The 19,428-nt window shown below is 40.3% G+C and overlaps 1 protein-coding gene across 1 annotated transcript in view; it reads left to right on the forward strand.

Annotated features, from left to right (window-relative positions):
• PDE9A (phosphodiesterase 9A) overlaps positions 1-19,428 on the forward strand; it is a 100,547-nt gene that overhangs the window by 50,699 nt on the left and 30,420 nt on the right. The window contains exons 5-6 of the mRNA XM_063098510.1: positions 13,905-13,959; positions 14,841-14,911. Of these exons, the coding sequence (XP_062954580.1) occupies positions 13,905-13,959; positions 14,841-14,911 (126 nt within the window). The remainder of the gene's footprint in view (positions 1-13,904; positions 13,960-14,840; positions 14,912-19,428) is intronic.

Consider the following 19,428-nt stretch of genomic DNA (forward strand, 5'->3'; position numbering starts at 1 on the left):
TCTGCAAGCCTACAGACCTAATACCATGTGAACACTGCTAAGGCTTCCAGTTTGTATCTTTCAAAGCTGTGGCTCCAGCCATGCCTGGTGCCAATTTAGCCACAGCTGGAGTAGCCAAAACAGCTGAGGTGCTGGTATGGGAGCAGCATCTTGAGGTGGCTCTGGGAAGCTAGGTTGTGGAGGGCACCTCAGGCCTGTTCTCCAAGACCATTTTGTCTGCCTCAGCCTCTGGGCCTGAAATGGAAGGATTGGCCCCAGAGGCTTCTGCAGTGCCTTCAGGGCCTTTTCCCTTTCTCTTGATAATCCCTTTCTTTTGCACTAATCTTCTTAGCCAATGGTCATACACTATTGAATTGTTCTGAAAATACCATCTCATTCTCTACCACATGGCCAGGCTGCACATTTTCCAAATCTTTATGCTGTGCTTCCCTTTTAATTATAAATTCTGGCTTATGTCTTGACTTTGCCACCATAACTCAGCATAAACTGTTGCAAGTAGCCATACGACTCCCTGAATGTTTTGTTGCTCAGAAATTTCTTCTGCCAAATACTCTGGGTCAGTACCTTTGAGTTCCACATTCAGTAAAACTTTGGGGCATGGACAGATTGCAGCCAAGTTCCTTGCCGGTTCATAGCAAGGGTGATCTTTGCCCCAGTTTCCAATAAGTTCCTTCTCATTCACCTCTGAAATATCCTCAGAATGGTCTTTGCAGTCCATATTTCCATCAGCATTCCAGTTGCCATCATTAAACCAGTCTCTAAGAAGTCCCAAACTTTCCTTACCAGCATCTAGACTTTTTCTAGCCTGTTCCTACAAATTCTTCCAACCTCCCCTCAACACCCAGTTCCAAAGCCACTTCCACATTTTGAAGTATTTGTTATAAGCAACACCCCGCTTCTCTGGTACCAATTTTCTGTATTAGTCCTTTTCTATTGCTTGTAACAAAAAACCTGGAACTGGGTGATTTATAAGAAAGTGAAATTTACTGCTTACAGTTTCAGAGGCTGGGAAGTCCATAGTGCAGGGAACACATCTGGTGAGGGTCTTGGTGGTGGTGACAATGACCCAGGGGTCTCACATGGCAGAAAATGGTGGAGCAGAGAGAGAGAACTTCTCATGTGCTCTTCTTTTAAAGCCCCCAGAACCGTGCCCCTGACCACCATTATTGGTCCATTCATTACAGCATGGTCCTGCAATAAAATCATTTCTTCAAGGCCCCACATTTCAATGACCATCATAGGATTTCCCACCCTCAACAGTTACAGTGGGAATTAAGCTTCCAGTATGTGGACTTTGGAGACATAATTCAATTGATCCACAGCGGTGATTTATTTACTTTTGTGTTGCTGGGCAGTGCATGCTTCATCCACCAGTTCTCCTGTGGATGGACATTTGGGTCCTTTGCACTTTGGGGTTCAGCTGCTATAGTCACTGTACAAGTCTTATTGTGGACCTACTTGTCAGTTATCTGGGGTACTACCTGGGAAAGAAATTGCTTATTCATATAAATGTGTGTTTAACTTTATAAGAAACTGTCATACTGTGTTCCCAAGTGGTTGTACCATTTTACATTCCCACCAGCAATACATGAGTGATCCAGCATTTCCACATCCTCCCCAGTACTAGGTGTTCTCAGTTTTTCCTTAATTTTAGACATTCAAGTAGGTATGACATTGATAATATCTAATTATAGCTTTCATTTTCATTTCCCAGATGACTCAGTGATGTTAAGCATGTTTTTACATGCTTATTGGCTATTTGAATACCTTATTTTGTGAGCTTTGTGTTCTAAGTATTTTGCTCTTTTTTTAAACTGGCTTATATTATTTTGTATCACTAGTTTATAGGAATACATATAATCTGGATATTAATTTGTCAGATATATGTATGGCAAATATTTTTCCCAGCTTGCAACTTGCCTTTTTCATGTTCTTAATGAAGTCATATGATGAGCAGAGGTTTTAATTTGATGAAATGTAACAAGTTTTTCTTTTGTGTCAAGTATTCCCTGTGTCTTCTCTAGGAGCCCTTTTTCTACTCCAAGTTCATGAAGATACATTTTTAGAAGATTTAGAGTTATAGCTGTTATATTTTAATCTGTGATCCATTTCTAATGAATTTTCTGTGTGGTGTGAGGTAGGGGTTGACATTCATTTCCCCCACACATATGTCTAGTTGTTATCTTGTACCAGTTGAAACTTCTTGTTCCCAGTCTTAGGGGAAGTGCATTCAGTCTTTCACCATTATGCATGATGTCAGCCACAGATGATTTTACAGATGCCCTTTATCAGGTTGGAAGTTTTTATCTACTCCTAGTTTTCTAAGAGTATTTTGTGAAATATTCTTTGACAAAATACTTTCAAATTTTATCAAATATTCTCTCTACATCTATTGAGATGGGTTGATTCCTAGTTTTCTAATGGAAATAGGTGTTGGATTTGCTCCATGTTCTTTCTGCATCTACTGGGATGATCCTATTATTTTTCTCCTTTATTCTATTAATAGGGTGAATTCTACCATTTGATTTTCAAATGTTAAAACAACTTTTTAAAATTTATTTTTATTTATTAATTTTTACAAGTACCAACTATTTATTTATTTTCTTAGTAGACATACATGTGGGGTACAACGTTGATTTTCAGTAATTGTGTAGAATATGTGATGGTTAGATCAGTACAGGTAGCTTATTCATCATTATAATATGCAATCATTCTTTGTGTCCATTGACCAATTTTGCTTTCCTGGGGTATACCCACTTGTGTTCCCAGAAAATATTTCTAGGAAAATACTAAGGAGTAAATTTAACATAGGATATACGGCCCTCTACCATGATGTTCTGATGTGTTCTGCTTTTATTTATTCCAGATTTGCTTTCCTAATATGTGAAGGATTTTGGTTTCTGTGTTTAAGTGGGATGTTTGTTTGTACTTTTTTTCTTGTAATGTCTTTGTCATGTTTTGCTAGTGGTATTATGGTGGCCTCATGAAACATGTTCAGAAGTTTACTTTCTTCTCTACTTTCTGAAAGATTTTATGTAATATTGGTATTATTTCTATGTCCATTTACATTTAAGGTATTTATTTACATGGTTGGGATTGGGCCTACCATGTTGCCATTAGTGTTTTATTGATCTTGGGTTTTTTTCTGTGTTCCTCATTTTCTATTTTCTCTTGGGTTAATTGAATAAATTTTGTATTCCATTTTATACCTACAGTTGTCTCTTTAGCTATACTTTTTAGCATTAAGTTTGTTGTTCTAAATATTACAATATGCATCCTCAACTTTTTTTAAATTTATAGATTTTATTTTTTTAGTTCACAGCAAAATTGAGTGAAAAGCATAGAGACTTCCCACGTGTTCCCATCCCATGTAATCATTCAGCCTCCACCACCATCAACAACCCAGGTCAGAGTTGCATGTTGGTTACAGTCAACGAACCTACACTGATACATCATCATCAACCAGAGTCCATAATTCACATTGGGGTTCACTCTTGGTGTCGTACATTCTGTGGGTTTGAACAAATATATAATATCATATATAAACCAATACAGTATCATACAGAAATGTTTTCTGTCCTAAAAATCCCCTATGCTCCACCCTCCCTCATTTCAACATCTGAGTCATCTAGGGTTTCTGTGGGGTGATTTTTTTCCTGAGTATGGGTCACATTTTCCTGTTTCTTTGCATGTCTGTTTTTTATTGTGTATTAACATTATGATTAATACATTGTAGAGACTCTGGATTTTGTTATATTCATCTAAAGAGTGTTGATTTTGTTCCAGCAGTGAGATAAATTACTGGCTGATCACCTTGAACTTGTGGAAGCTTGGTTTCATGCTTTGTTAGGGTAGATCTCTAGAGTGGCCCTCCAGGAGTTTCAGGGGAGCCCTAGGTATACTATCAAGCTCCTCTAACTGGAATGGACTCAGACTCCAAACTTTGTCTCCTCCACAGTGGGCAAGAGTTGAAATCTCTGCTTAACTCTTTTATCCTCCTAGGCCCACACACATGCAATTCAGGGATCAACCAAGGAATAGGGGAGTTTATACAGAATTTGGCTTACCCAATTGCTTCCCTTTTTTGGATTCCCTGTTTTGTTCCCATGTTCTCTAACAACCTAAAACTGTATCCTCTGACAACTCATCCAAATAAACCTGTGACTCTCTGCTTAGTTTCAGCTCACCCCCCCCCCCACACATACTGTAAGATCACTCCATTGCAGAACATAGAAATCTTCTTTCATTCTGTTAAGTGGCATAGAGTGCTTCATTTTGTAGATCATCATCGTTTCTCCTGTGAATGAATATTTGTGTTGCTTCCAATCTGTTGTATTACAGCGATCCATTGGCTATTTTTTATTTCTCTTGCTACAGCCTTTACAACTGTGAGCAACTTGTTGAAGTCCACAGATATAGTGAAACCTTTGATTTGCAAGAAGGACTCAGTCATTACTAGATTTTTGTAAACGACCTATCATTTGTACATAATCAATTGTTTATTGGATCACAGTTTTTCCTGATAGAATTCTTTCTGGAACTAGTCTTATGGGATCATTTGGCACAAAGTCAAAGCCCCAGACACGTGAACCAAAGTTGATTTCCTTTTGCATTGCCATAATTAAACTTTCTCAGAGTGTCTCGAGTCACAGTGACACACACAGGCCATCATATAATGGACCAAGTCCCACCAGCATGTATGATCAGCTGCTGGTTACCAAATTCAAATTCCTCTGAAGGCATCCTTCTTCCTCAGAAGTTCATCACACCTTGGGTGAGGGCCACACAGAAGAAAGGCGTCTTTGTGGTTTTCCAAAGGGGAGGGGTATGTGCAGAGTCCTTCCCCACCATGATTAAGTGCAGCCCTGCCCTGTCTTTGCAGCCCTAAATGGGAATATGACTTGGGTCGGGCAGGACAGGTTTGATAATGTTGTGACTTGGCCTTCCATCAATGTCATGTAGCCGCTGTGGGTTAAGAGGATTAAATGAGTTCACACGCACAAACCAGTTAGAACAGCACCTGGAAAGTAAGATGTTATGGTGCCGCAGTCTGTAAAGGAGCATACATGCTGGCTGTCCCAGAGGCTACCAACTTCACAGGCATTTTTCTGCATGAAAACTAATCCTAAGGAGTAGAGATGGGCATATGGGAAAATTATACCCAAGCATTTGAAATCATGCAAACTACACAGAACATGAAATTCTCCTCTCCAAAAATGAAAGGAAAAAACTCAACCCAGTGCCTGCCTCCAAGGTACTATGCATCTGAAAGGACACACCACCGCAGACAGTCTCCAAAGTCTCACATTTGGCCATCAGGGTCCTTCGGTCCATTTTGCTTTCTTTGTTACTTCTGAATGGCTAAAATACAAATTATCTGGGATATTCCTTTGGCTGCTGATAAACTTGTGTGATTAATTGGCAGGACAGACTATAGAAAGGGCTCCTGCACCTTTAAGAAGCCAGGTGAGGTCACTGTTAATCATATAACTTTATTGTGCTTCTAGACTATAAAGGAAATGTCCTCCTTGTTCTCCTCTGTATGTCTATTTTATGATGTCCATAAACAGTGAATTGCCAATGACTGTTCCCTGAGTTAGAACGTCCTCGGCTAGCTGGGAGGTTCGAGGGCGGCTACAGGCCCGGAGAGAGCAGAGGTGGAACAGGAGGTGAGTTGAGCCCCTCCTGCTTCCCAGGACACCCCCCACCTTCCCACCAGTGGGGGAGACCGCCAGCTCCTCCTTGGCAGAGCCCTGGCTCTTAGGGATTGGGGGCTGGACAAGAGCGGGAATAGGGCACTGTCCCCATCTTCAGGGCCTCTGGAGTACTTGTCTCTTTGGAATGTGGGTTATTTTCCCTAATGCAAAAATAAGATACCCCTTTCTGAAGGGATAGCAGGGTCTTTTTACAAATAAAAATGCTCTGGGAAATATCTGTTAAGTGTGTACTTCTTGGAGGATGCTCAGTGTCTCACTCTGTTGCTTCGGGCTGAGACTAATAAGGTGAAACATGGCTCAGTACATCAGATTAATAGTGTGTACCCATCAGCCCAGCATTGTGTTGTGAGAGGCTGGGATGGAGCCTGCACAGGCTCCGAGGCCACCCACACGCCCCTGTGCCGTTATCCATTCAGAGTCGAAAGCCTGGGGTGCGAATGCCCACGCGGACGTCTCTAGACCACCTCCCCTCCAGGCACGGGCGTTGGGACCGGCATACTGCCAGGGCTGAGTTCGCATGCAATTTCCCAGGGGAGAAAAGTGCCGTCCAGACCAGCTCAGGAGTGTGGAGACGAAAGGATTGCTGTGGCTGTTACTGTTCTCTTCTGCACAAAATGAAAACGAAATCGGCTGTGGGCCAGCCTAATTCATGTTTTGTGTTAAACTTTAGAGTTGGAATCATGTTGTTTTGTTGATAAATTAAACCAAAGTTTCATGACATTCTGTGCTAGGTAGACTCAGCATTTGTCTGAAACAAGTAAACAATTCCTGGAAGAAGTGGGCGAGGCAGAGGTAGGTTCCTTGAACTGTCAGCCGCAGCCTGAGGCGGATCCAGCAATATGTGGGCATCACACGGGGGGTACAGACTCTGCCCTAGTCACTTGGGAGCATCATGGGGCAGGGGGCCCATCCTGCCCTACCCATGGGCTGAATCCTGCAGGAATCTAAGGCTGGAGGACCCAGCAGGTCCCTCCTCAGTATCTTCAGAACTTTCCTTCACTCCAGTCCCCTTGGTTCTTTTCCAAGGGGCAGGTCCTAGGGCCCCTCTGTTACAAATCCATGGCCTGAAGCTGGACGATGAGACAACATTCTAAAAACTGGACCCCAGTTCTGCTGGTCTCCAAGAGTTGATGTCCTCCTATATTATGTGAGAGACCCCGCCAGCTCCAGCATTTACCTGTCGGTGCCTATAACATGAGGAGCCCAGTGGGACATAGCACCCCAGATGCTATGATGCTAGTCCAGGTGTAAGCATCCAAAAGGCAGCCAGCTTTGATGAGGCTGAAGATGAGCCGACCTAATCCACTGTCATGAGGACTGATCTTCTGCCTTTATTGAAGTCATTGGTGTCTAGGAGTAAAACATAGTGAGCAGCACCCTTGAAATCCACCATAGTGCCTAGGCTTGGGGACACTTTTACATGTTAAGTTATCTGGTCTCACGGGATAGTTTCCTTTAGAGAACACACGAGCTGCCTGTGAATATCTGCTCACACTCTCAGTTTCCATCTGCACGGATCCACGACAGTTCACACTGACGCCCACTCCCCTCACAGTCTCAACATCACTCTCCTGATTTGCTCAAAAACTGACGGGTCCAGAGGCCCCCTTAAGAAATTCTTAAAACAAATTTACTTCAATATACTTTAATTTTAAAAATTCAATATTTGCCATGCAACATTTAGGAAAAAGAGGTAGGTATCATACATAATATCAAATTTTGCTGATAGGGCATGGTTTTGCCACCAAGGTTGGGATTGACTAACATTCGCAATTGAAAACTGCTTGTGGCCTCCACATCCTGGGTTTTCAGGCTCTCTGAAGATTCCAGAGGCACTGGAGAAGGGCAAGAGTATATTCGGGACATCTCAGGCAGGTTCTGCTGCTTCTCAGCCTGGAGGTGGTACCCAGAGCTCACCTGTCAGCCCAAGGACCATAACACACCAGGGAAGGCAGAGACAGCAAGAGAGGATGTCAGAGAGAAACTGTGGCTGCCAGTGAGCCTCCGTGATAGCTGCACAGCAGGAGCTGAGGCAGGCAGTACTTGCCCTGGTCTACCCACATGAAATCAGGGATCATTGTTTAAGTTCTGAGATCCATTGGGAGGAAACAGTGGCCACTTCAGGAATTCCAGGGATTCTAGGTTGGGGGGGGGGGTGGCATTTCCCAGCCAGGGCTCTGTTTATGGAGGTGTGGGTTTGAGTGGCCTTTTGCACATAGGCATGTTTGCTCCTTTCTCCTTGAGAAAGAACACAGATTTTGCATTATCCAAAAAGGCGGTCCATGTGTCCATTGTGCTAGGTTACACCTACTGCATGGTGCCTGGGGGTGTTCTCCCTGGACCCTCAGCTTCACGTCGTGCCCTTTCTGAGAACTACTGCTGCGTTGGCCTGGGTGGCATGTGGGCTGCAGTGTAGCAGAGCATGGACCAGAGCAAGGATGTCCACCCTGGCACAGAGCTGGGAAGAGAGGAGGATGGGATGGAGCGGCACAAAGCACCATGACTTCTTGCGCAGGAAAGTAGATTTAGGCATAAAAATCCTGTAATGCTCAAAGGATCACACCTCAAAAGTCCAAAGGAAAACTCTTCCTTAACTTTTTATTCCATTCTATCTATGAACTTATTTTGATGTAACTGTAGATTCACATGCAGCCATAAGAAGGAATACGGAGAAAGCCCATGCATTCTTTACCCAGTTCTCCCAGTGGTAACATCTTGTAAAACCATAGTACAATATCACAACCAGGGCATTGACATCAACACCATCCAGATACAGAACATTCCGTCCCCACAGGATCCCTCCTGCTGCCATTTTACAACACCCTTTCCCTCCATTCCCCACCCACCCCTGGCAACCGTGACTCTCCATTTTTATAGTATTGTCATTTCAAGAATGTTCTGTAAATGCAATCATGCAGTAGGTAGTTTTTGGGATTGTCTTTTTTCACTCCGCATAACCCCCTCTGACCCGTCCTGCTTGTTGTCTGTATTAATAGTCCATTCCTTTTTATGGCTAAGTGGTATTCCATGGTATAGAGGGACCACAGTGTGTTCATCCGTTCACTCTCTAAGGGCATCTAGGTGGTTTCCATTTTGGGGCTATTACAAATAAAGCTGCTGTGAACATCGTGTACAGGTGTTTATGAGAATGTAAATTTCTACCTCTCTGTCCAGGAGTGCAAGTGCTAGGTCATCTGGGAGTTGCCTGGCTAGCTTTTATTAAGAAGCTGCCAAATTGCTTTCTGGAGCAACCACGCCATTTCACATTCCCACAGCAACACGTGAGAAATCCCGAGTTTCCACGTCCTCGCCCGCACTTGGTGTTGTCACTATTTTTGTCTTAGCCATTCTGATAAGCGTGCGGTGGCTTTCCACTGTGGTTTTAATTTGCATTTTTCTCGTTTCAGTTTCCATCTGTATATACTCTTCAGTGATACGTCTGCTCATCTCTTGCTTGCATTCACACTGGGTTGTTTTGTTTTCTGCCGTTGAGGTTTGCCAGCTCTTTATGTATTCTACACTCGCGTCTTCATTGGATATGTGGTTTGCAAATATTTTCTCCCAGGCTGTAGCTAGTCTTTTCATCCTCTTAACAGGATCTTTCACAGAGAAAAAATTTTAATTTTGATGAAGTCCCACCTTATCAATTTTTCCTTTATGGCTTGTATTTGGTTTAAGAACTCCCTACCTCACCCAAGATTTTGAAGATTTTCTCGTACACTTTTTTCTAAATGTTTTGTAGTTTTATGTTTTACATCCATGCTCCATTTTGCATTAATCTTTATGTAAACTGAGGTTTAGATCGAGGCCCTTTTTTCTGCCTGTGGATGTCCGATTGATCCAGCACCACTTGTTGAAAAGGCTGTTTTCTTCATTGAATTGCTTTTGTACCTTTGTCAAAAATCAGTTGGCCGTATTTGTGTGGGTGTAGTTCTGAGTCCTCTGCTGTCTTCCACTGATCTGTGTGTGTCTCTCTGCCAGTACCACACAGTCTTCATTACCTTAGCAGCATAATGTCTTGAGTCAGATAGACTGATTCCTCCCATTTTACCTTTTTCAAAATTGTTTTAGCTCTTCTAGTTCCTTTGTCTTTCTATGTAAATGTTAGAATAATCTTGTCTGTTTTTACAAAAATTATTATTAGGATATTGCTAGAAATTTTGTAAAACCTATATCCCAATTTGGGGAGAATTGATGTCTTTACTATGTCCCGTCTTCCAATCCATTAACATGGTAGGTCTTGCCATTTATTTATGTCTTCTTTAATTTTTTTTTTCATCTGTATTTTGTAGCTTTCAGCATACAAGTTCTGCATATATTTCATTAGATTTATACCTAAAGTTTTTGTGGGGGTGTTTTGGGCTTTTTCTGAATGATATTTTCTTTTTAATTTTGGTGTCTATCTACAGTGGTATTTTCTTTTTAATTTCAGTGTCTAGCTACATGGTCATTGCTAGCCTATAAAAATTCAATTGAATTTTGCATTTTTTTCTTCTATTCTGTGATCTTGCTAAACCATTTATTAGTGCTAGGAGATTTTCTTTACAGATTCCTTGAAATTGTCTATGTAGACATATGATTGGCAAACAGAAACAGTTTCACTTCTTCCTTTCTGGTCTGTCTGCCTTTTGTTTCCTTTTCCTGCCTATTGCACTGGCTGGAACTTCCAGCACTATGTGAATAATGGGGTGAGGACAGACATCTGGCCTTGTCACAGTCTTAGGCAAAAACGTTCAGTCTTCACCAGTAAGTATATTGTTAGCCACGGGATTTTTCTTGATGCTGTTTGTCAATTTAAAGAAGTTTTCTCCCATTCTTATTTTTCTGAGAGTTTTATCATGAATATGTGTTGAATTTTGTCAAATGCTTTTTGTGAATTAATTGATATGACCATGTGAGTTTTCTTCCTTAGCCTAATATAGTAAATTACATCAATTGGTTTTTAAATATTGAATCAGTCTTGCAACCCTGAAATAAACCCCACTTGATCTTTATGTATAATCATTTTTGTATATTGCTGAATTCTATTTGCTAATATTTTGTTAATGATTTTTGTGTCTATATTCCTGAGGGATATTGGTCTATAGGGTTTTTTGTTGTTGTTGTTGTCTTTGTCTGGATTTGGTGTCAGGGTAATTGATGGAGTTTGAATGTATTGTCCTCCCAGAACTTGTGGAAATCTGATCCCCAATGTGACAGTTTGAGTCACAGGGGCGGATCCCTCATGAATGGATTAGTGCTCTCCCTAGGTTGGGAGAGTGAATGAATTCTTGTTGTATTAGTTCTCGTGAGAGCTGGTTGTTTAAAAGACCCTGGCACCTCCTCTCTCTCTCTCTCTTGCTTCCTCTCACCATGTGACCTGCTTGTACCCACTGGCTGCCTGCCACTTTCTGCCATGAGCAGAAGCAGCCTGAGGCCTGCACTAGCTGCAGCTGTCCCAGAATCATGAGCCAAATAAACTTCTTTCCTTTATAAATTATCCAGTCTCAAGTATTCTGTTATAGCAACACCAAATGGACTAATACAGTAATACTAGCTTCATAAAGTGAATTGGGAAGTATTTTCTATTTTCTGGAAAAGATTGTTTAGAATTGTGTTAATTCTTTAAATGTTTGGTAGAATTCTCAAGTGAAACCATCAGGACTTGAAATTTTCATTTTTTGTTTTTTAATTACAGATTTTATTTCCTTAATAGTTATTGGTTGTTCAAATTACCTATTTCATATTGATTGAGTAGTAGTGATTCACAGCTTTTGTAGGAATTGGTCCATTTTATCTAAGATGTCAAATTTATGTGTAGGGATGTTAGTAGTGTTCCCTTTACTATCCTTTTGATGTCTGCAGGGTCTGTAGAGATGTACCCTCCTTCATTCCTGATATTCGTAATATGTGTTTTCTCTCTGTTTCTTTGTCAGTCTTGCTATAAGTTTGTCAATTTATTGATATTTTCAAATAGCTAGCTCTTCGTTTCATTAATTTTCTGCATTGTTTTTCTGTTTTCTATTTCATTTATTTCTACTCTTCCTTCCTTCCTTCTGCTATTGTGGGTTTATTTTGCTTTTTTTCTAGGTTCTTAAGGTGGGACTTTAGATTATCGATTTGATATTTTTCCTCTCTTCTAATGTAAGCACTTAGTGCTATGAAGTTCCCTCTCAGCATTGCTATAGCTGTGTCCCATGGCTAAATTTTGATGTATTATATTTTTATTTTCATTGATTTCAATTTTTTAAAAATTTCCCTTCCAAATTCCTCCTCTTTGACCCATGAATTACTTAGAAATATGTTGTTTAGTTTCTGAGTGTCTGGAGATTTTCCTGCTGTCTTTCTGTTATTGACTTTTGTTTGATTCTCTTGTAATGAGAGTGTACTCTGAAACTCTGAACAGTTTCAATTCTTTTAAATTGTTCATGGTTTTCTTTATGGCCCAGGATATGGTCTATCTTGGTATATGCTTTGTAGGCACCTGAAAAGAATATGTTCTCAGCTATTTTTAAGAGAAGTAGTCTATAAATGTGGATCGTTTGATGGACTTCTAAAACTATGTCAAGACACTGAGGTCATTAACTCTTAAAGGTTATGTGATACATTACTTTTCCCAATGACTTCATAGGTGATATAAGCCCTACTGAGTTCACCAAGGAGCCTGTGGAACCTTGTGGTGATCCTCGTCAGTGAAGGCCACTTTTCTTCCCTAATAGGTGTGGGGCTTCCTGAAGGCTAGGGCCAGCAGCTCAATCCATGGCTCTATGAAAGTTTCCTGGTTGACATTGTTACTCTTATACTTTCAAGAGATTTGATAAAAACATCATAGAATGCTAGAGCTAGAGGAAACCAAATGGACCATCTGGTCTACCCTCCCTTTTGGCAGGTGAAGCAATGAGATCTCGAGAGGTTAATTTAAACTGATTAGTTTTAAAAATGTTTCTTTCTTTTTATGAAATCAATATATATTCATTGTAGAAAATGCCTAGGATATAGAGAAGCAAATATAAGAAAATAAAATTTATATATAATCTTATGACTAAAAGATAATGACCATTATTATTTTGGAGTGTACCTTCCTAATGTGTTTTCAAAAATGGGACCACTGCGTATTACTGTTTTAAAAGCTTTTTTTTTACTTTATCAATAGACATGAACATTTCCCAAGATATTATTTCTAATAGCAGACTATGATTTCACAGTACAGATATATCTTTTTTTATTTTAAATATCCCCATTTGACGGACATATAGTTTGTTACCGTTTTTACTAATGTTAAATAAAATTGTGATGAACACCTTTTGTATACATGCATGATCATTTCCTAGAAATGAGACACTGGGTCACAGTATATGAACATTTTTAGCTTTTGAGCCCCATTGCCAAAATGGATGATTGAAATGTTTTATTTGGGCAGGTATGGTTTTGTTTTTATTTGTTTTGTTTATAGTAGAGGGTTAGGCATCAAGTCAACATAGAGGATTACATGAACTCAGGACTAAGTCTTGTGTAGGTTCCCAGTGTTTTAGGGTGTGAACTAACAGTTAACTGGAACCAGGAAGAGATCTCTCCCTTCCCAAGAGCACAGAGTTGCTGAAAACAGTGCTGTGGGCATCTACACCTTCCTGTGCAGTAGCTGGCCCTGGGCCTGGTCAGGAAACAGGAAAACAGACAAGTTACATCAGCCTGGGGCCTGAACCTTGTAAAACCAGCCACCGAGCCCAGTTTTATGAGCCAGGCAACAAAGGACAAACGTGCTGAACCCCTCCTGCTTCCTCCTTGCAGGCCACTGTGAGAACACAGCAGTACACCATGTCTCGCACTTGAGATATGCCCTGAACTCATCAAAGTAATTGCCGCCATAAAATGGATCCAGGCCCTAAGAGAAAACTTCCCATATTTAGAGACCCAGTCCTGTCTGTTTTTTATAGCTGGTGCTGACAGAAGGACAACAGCCCTGGACACTCTGCTGAGACCACTTGGGGGACCAGCTGTGGGCCTGGAGCAGTCCAGGAGGGAAAGAGCATTTCCAGGTGGACAGAAAAACCCTGAGCCAGAAAGACCTGAGTGGCTGATGGGGGCCAGAGCATCTCGCCAGCTCCTCGGCCTGGCCCTGCGTTGGCACATATGTGGGACTAGGGCTGTAATTATCTGCATGTCTTTCTCCTTTTCTGCATCCCATCTGTCTTTCTTCTTTGGTTGCAGAGAGAGAAGAACTAATCCAGAGCATGCTGACCCAGGTGGCAGAGCAATTCTCAAGGTGCAGAGCTTGTAAACACATTCTACCCAGAGATGGATGCTTTTTATTCTGATGGCAAAGGGGGTCCCTTTGCAGTGAGGCTAGCCTTGGCTGGGAGGCTCAGACATAATATCCTGTGCTTCCTCCTGGCTGCTGTAATGGAACCAGCTTGGGTGGGGTTTAGGAAACGCTCACCTTGTACCAAAGACGTTGTCAAGTGGACACTTTTAGAATGTGAGCTCGTGTTGCCCAGAACTACTCAGAGGATAATCTGCCAAACTTGACACCATTTTAAAAATAAGCTTTCTCACCGAGATTATGGGGGAAGGGAGGGCTTCCTTTTCATTCTGAGTCACCCCACCGATCCTGAATGAAGTACTTTCAGGGTCTCCAGCTGAAGTCTCTGGCATCTTACTGCCCCAGGGTAACTAAAATAGGGGAAAGGGCAGATGCATAGTATTTTTTAAAGCCTATGAATGTTTAACTGAATGGGTTGGAGCCTCTAGAGAGCATGCCGGGTGCCCTGAAGGTGTCTGTACCCGTCAGGGCAGAGTGCGGTGGGCGGGTAGGGGGATCCCATCTCAGCTTCATGAGCAGAGGGTCACTTGCCGTCCCCATAAGTGCGTGTTCACTGCCCAGGTATGGGGAAGTAAATAAACCCACCAGCACAGGGGTGTGTCCCATCTTGTAAAATACACCTTGCAATAATTTCAGGTATGCGTTTCCTCCCCCTGGGACATTAAGAGTTCCTTAAAAACAACCCCTAGCATTTTTGTCCCCACCCCCACCAACCCACCTGCAGGGATTCAACAGATGTTTGCTGAACAGATTTTAGCTTAGAGAATCTTATGCATTATGTTTTCTTTCTTTCTTTTTTTCTTTTTTTTTTTTTTTGTTTCTAGAGCATTTAAAATCAACGAGCTGAAGGCTGAAGTTGCAAATCACCTGGCAGTGCTGGAGAAAAAAGTCGAATGTGAGTGGGTTTTCATTTCCTCTTTGTGTATCTGTCTTTTAACCTCTATTCATATCAACCCTCGGAACAGTGCAGAAGTTAGTGCTGAAGGTCAGTGTAAATGTCTTTTCTTTGTTAAATGCTTAAAAATATCCATTGATGTTAACGAAGGCTAGAACAGTGACTAATCTAAGCATTTTATTTCTAGTTTAAAAGTAAGGCACAACATAAAACATTCTCTCAGCGCAGAAAAATACTAAATGAAAACACACAGCCCCTCTCAGAGCCTGTGCTGTGTGTCTTCCTGTGTTTCTTTTGCATAATTGAGGACGTTCTCTGCACACTGACCCACACTCTGTGGTTCTGCAGTTTCTCAGACTGTGTCTCCTACATCACTACCTCTTGGTTTCCAATCACCACAAAAGAGAAGCAGAAAACCTACAAGTGAGAAAGGAGAGTTGATTCAAGTCTTGATTCAGTTATCAGAAAGCTCAGGTTCTGGGAGGATGTTTCAAGTCACACGTGCTTCCCATGCACTGCTCGAATACCACTGTTCCGCATCAGCCTCACAGCTTGGCAATGTGGAGCAGGACTTTGTCAATGTCAAGGCTGTTGCTTTGCCTCCCACAGATTTGTCACCCCTTTTTCACTGGGTGATGGAGCTGCCAAAGATTACTCAAACCTGTCTCTTCTGAGCAGTGAGAAGCCCCAAAAAGGGGTTAATCTCCCAGAACCCTCAAGACAGAGGCATTCCTTCCATTTGGGAAATTAACCATGAATTGGGGTTCTCTTCCCACATTTATTCTCTAGACCAGGAAGTTATAGGAAGAGAACATAGGTGGGGTTTTTTCCTAAGTACAGTTTAACAAGTTTAACAATAGACATTCCATAATGCAAGAAGTTAAGTTGATCCACCAACAAAAGCTTGACCTTAGCAAACATTCCTTGTCCCCACAGTAGCTTCCCAGTATCTTTACATATCAATCAGTAACCTGTCTGTCTGTGAGCCAGCAACCTTGCTGTGTTACAATTCTTTATCTTACAACAGAAACTGTATAGCCTGGGGAAAATTTGCTGTCCTTTGCAAGGTTAACATTTGAAACTGCAAGGCTTTGGAAAACCAGGCCCTGTGAAGTACATTTGTTTTATGCATATTCACCTCTCCCCTCATTTTATTTATTTAAAAGAAATAGCAAAAGCTATAGATCAGGTTTTCACAGTTAAGACAAAAGCATTTAAAGCAAAGTTGTATCATTTAGCATGGCAAGTCCTTTTAATTTACTTCAGGTGAGGACTGATGATGTCATTGTCTCAGAGTGGCTGCAGCAGCATTGTTCCAGGTGCTGTGAATTGGGTATAATTACCAGTTGTTGGAACTCCAGAATGGGATTCTGCTCTGTATAATAGTTGATTCTGAGTCCAGAGAGTTTGTTAATGTTCACCTGTCCAGGACATTACTGTTTTCAAAGCATCTAGTCTTTGTAAAATCTTTGATCAATTACAAGTCTTTTGCTTTAAAAACAGGATGTCTCATCCAAGTTGCAAACACCCTCTTTAAGGCTAGGAAAATTTAGAGAACTGCTTTTGTAGAGAAGACATTATTTCCCCCTTTATGATCAGGGCATTCCTCATAAAAGCATTGATGATCAATATCTTGATTGAAAAGGTCTTACTTTTTTTTGTATAAATCCCACGTTGCTGGGAAGGCTCATCCCCAGGTGGTGATCTGTCCCACATTGGGGGGAAGATGAACAGCAGGATAAAGCAGCAAGTAGGCCAAATTAAGGCAACATGAAAGAGGAGTCAGCAATTTAGAAGTGAGACATGCTATCTTATATCCAAAGTTTTAAATTATATCCTGTTATAAAGAGAGAGTTAATTTTCATTGAACTTATAAAAATAGCCACATTGTCATAATAATCATAAAGATACCTAAAGTTATTAAATTTTGGGGGGATCAAGTAGGGAGAAAACAAATACTTTTATCTATGTTTTAAATGATATTTTACCAAACTGTTGTTAGTTATAGATAGCTTAAGAGAGAGTGTTTTTAGATTTGGAAAATAAAACATTAAGAAAACAAGCAGAGTTTCAAAATAAGGGAATTGTAAAAACCCATAATTCCTTTTTAATTAGTTCACTAATTAACTTTTTTTGTTTTGACCTTTGTGAACAATTTCACAAACCCATCAGTTTCTTCATTACAATTTTGGAACTTTAGTTTCAAGCTATGAACTCAAAGTTTGTCAGTAAACTGTATCTATCAGAGTTTTTTCATGTAATATTTGAAGACATAACATTTTAAAATTATAATTAAACCAAGATTATGACCGGTAGCATTTATATCAAAACACAAATATTTAAGAACCTTACAAGATTTTGGAACACATATCCATAACACCTTCAGCACTGACAATGCTTTCCCATATAGTCTAATTGATTAAATAAGCCAATTAGTTTTGATCCATTTTTTATATATCCTTTGAGAAGCTCCAGGGCCCTCGGAACTCCTCAAAGTTAGTTTAAACCAAAAGGTTGAGCTTTCAGAATTTAGTATTGGAAAGCTCTGTCAAATAACAAAGGGCTTAAAACAGTTGAATAAAATCACAAATTATTACAAAAATCCAAAGTGACAAAGATTTTCAAAGGCAGAGAGCACAAAAAATTATCATGAAATAAGTTTTCTTAAACCAGATATCTAAGGGACAAAGAAAACCTTTTACAATTTTGTATTAAGAGCAGTCAAGTGAAAAGACCTCTAGTAATCCTGTTTGATTAGGAAACCCAGGCAATGATGTGTGCTGATAAGAACATTTTTATACATTCAGGTTAGTAAGTAGGCGTCCATTTATCAGAGCAAATTATACCAAGCTCAGTTTGAGTTTTAGCTGTTTTTACCAAATATGTATTTATGGTTTCCCAGCCAAAAACTTGGTGTATAAGATCTATACCCTTATCAGTTAATGTTAACTAGGGCCTATGCAATATTGGGCATAGGTTTCCTTTCACTAGCCATTTTGGGTCCCAGGTTTCCACGTGGCATTTGGAGCCATGTGGAGTTTAAGACAGAGGGCAGTATTTACAAAGATAATGTCTAAATGATATTGTTTCTTCCAGCATGGCCAGGAGGCAGAACTGAGATAACAAGGAGACATATTGACCTAGAGACAAATTTAGGTAAAAGGTTTAAATCAAATTTTGAAAGTATATTTATCAAAACTTTAGAAAATTTAAGTCACGCTAACTTGAAAAGTATACTTATTTATTTAATGAGTGTGCATTAATTATAAGCTAATTTGGTACTTGCCGATAACACAATTACACATACAGACACGAACATATAGACATAACATACAGCTTACACAGGCATATATGCCAACATAAACAACAAGAACAAACAAGGATCTTAAAGGTTTTGTTCAAGATGTAAAAAAAGCTCACTAGTAAAAAGGACAGTCAGGTTTAGATTGTATTTTTTTAAAAAGACTTATCAGTGAGGCCTCACCCTGCCTTAAAGAGAGCAAGATGACAAATTTACATTGTAAAGCAAAGTTCGCAAACCTTTTCAAGAAGATACAGAGAAGATTTTCTTCCTTTTAAGAAAATAGCATAGAATTCTACCATAGGATTTTGTGAAGAAATACATAGATGAGACTCGAAGAGAATTTAGAAGTCTGTTTAAGATAACCAGCTGGATGCAAGAAAATTTGAGACCATCTAGTTAAACAGGTAGATTTTAGGTTAGTTTTTGTTTTTCAAATGAGTTACTGAACTTAAGGGCCAAGCTATTTATTGAAAGGTATTTGACTGTTAAAGTTTCTCAATTTACCCCGGGTCAATTTGGAGCTTGTCGTCATTATTTTCATTACTGGTGGTCTGATGTGTACTGTCCCCAGTGAGATGGATTGAGGTGTGATGGTGAGGCATTGAGATTTTGGGATCAGATTCAATTCCTCGTCTGGTTTGGGGTTCCACATAAGGTTTAACAGCCTTAGCAGGAATCAATAGCGGGCCTGTGGGTGAGAGAACAGATGCGTACCCTCTCCCCCATGTTAACAATTTGACAGGTCTCAACCATTGTGGTCCCACCGGCAGGTGGCGGAATAAAACCAAGGGTCTAGGTCTCTTTTTAGGAGGTATAAAGTGTCATTCTGTGGCTGTTAATTTTTGAGAATTACAGTTTTAAAAATTTAGTGTAAACAGAGCTTTAAAGACCTGTTCATGAGAAGCCAGTCCTATATCTATACAAGGCAGAGGTTAATGATTAGTGGGCCTCAAGTTTATTAACTTAGGGGCTGCGTAGACAAAATCCAAACGGGGCCGGTAAGGGCTGTGGCATCACTAAACATCATCTGGCTGATTTGTATTGGGTAATATTGACTAGATGTCACCTTTCATATCTTGTTTGAATTGCTTGTGAGGTTTCAAGGAAAATATGCAGGATCATGCAAAAACTGATTCATCTAAATAAGTCGAAACGTGATTGACACAGTCATAGTTATGCTTTTCAAAATGTGTTTTAAAATTCATTGATCATC

The sequence above is a fragment of the Cynocephalus volans genome, chromosome 1 (genome assembly GCF_027409185.1).
Source record: "Cynocephalus volans isolate mCynVol1 chromosome 1, mCynVol1.pri, whole genome shotgun sequence".
Classification (NCBI taxonomy): domain Eukaryota; kingdom Metazoa; phylum Chordata; class Mammalia; order Dermoptera; family Cynocephalidae; genus Cynocephalus; species Cynocephalus volans.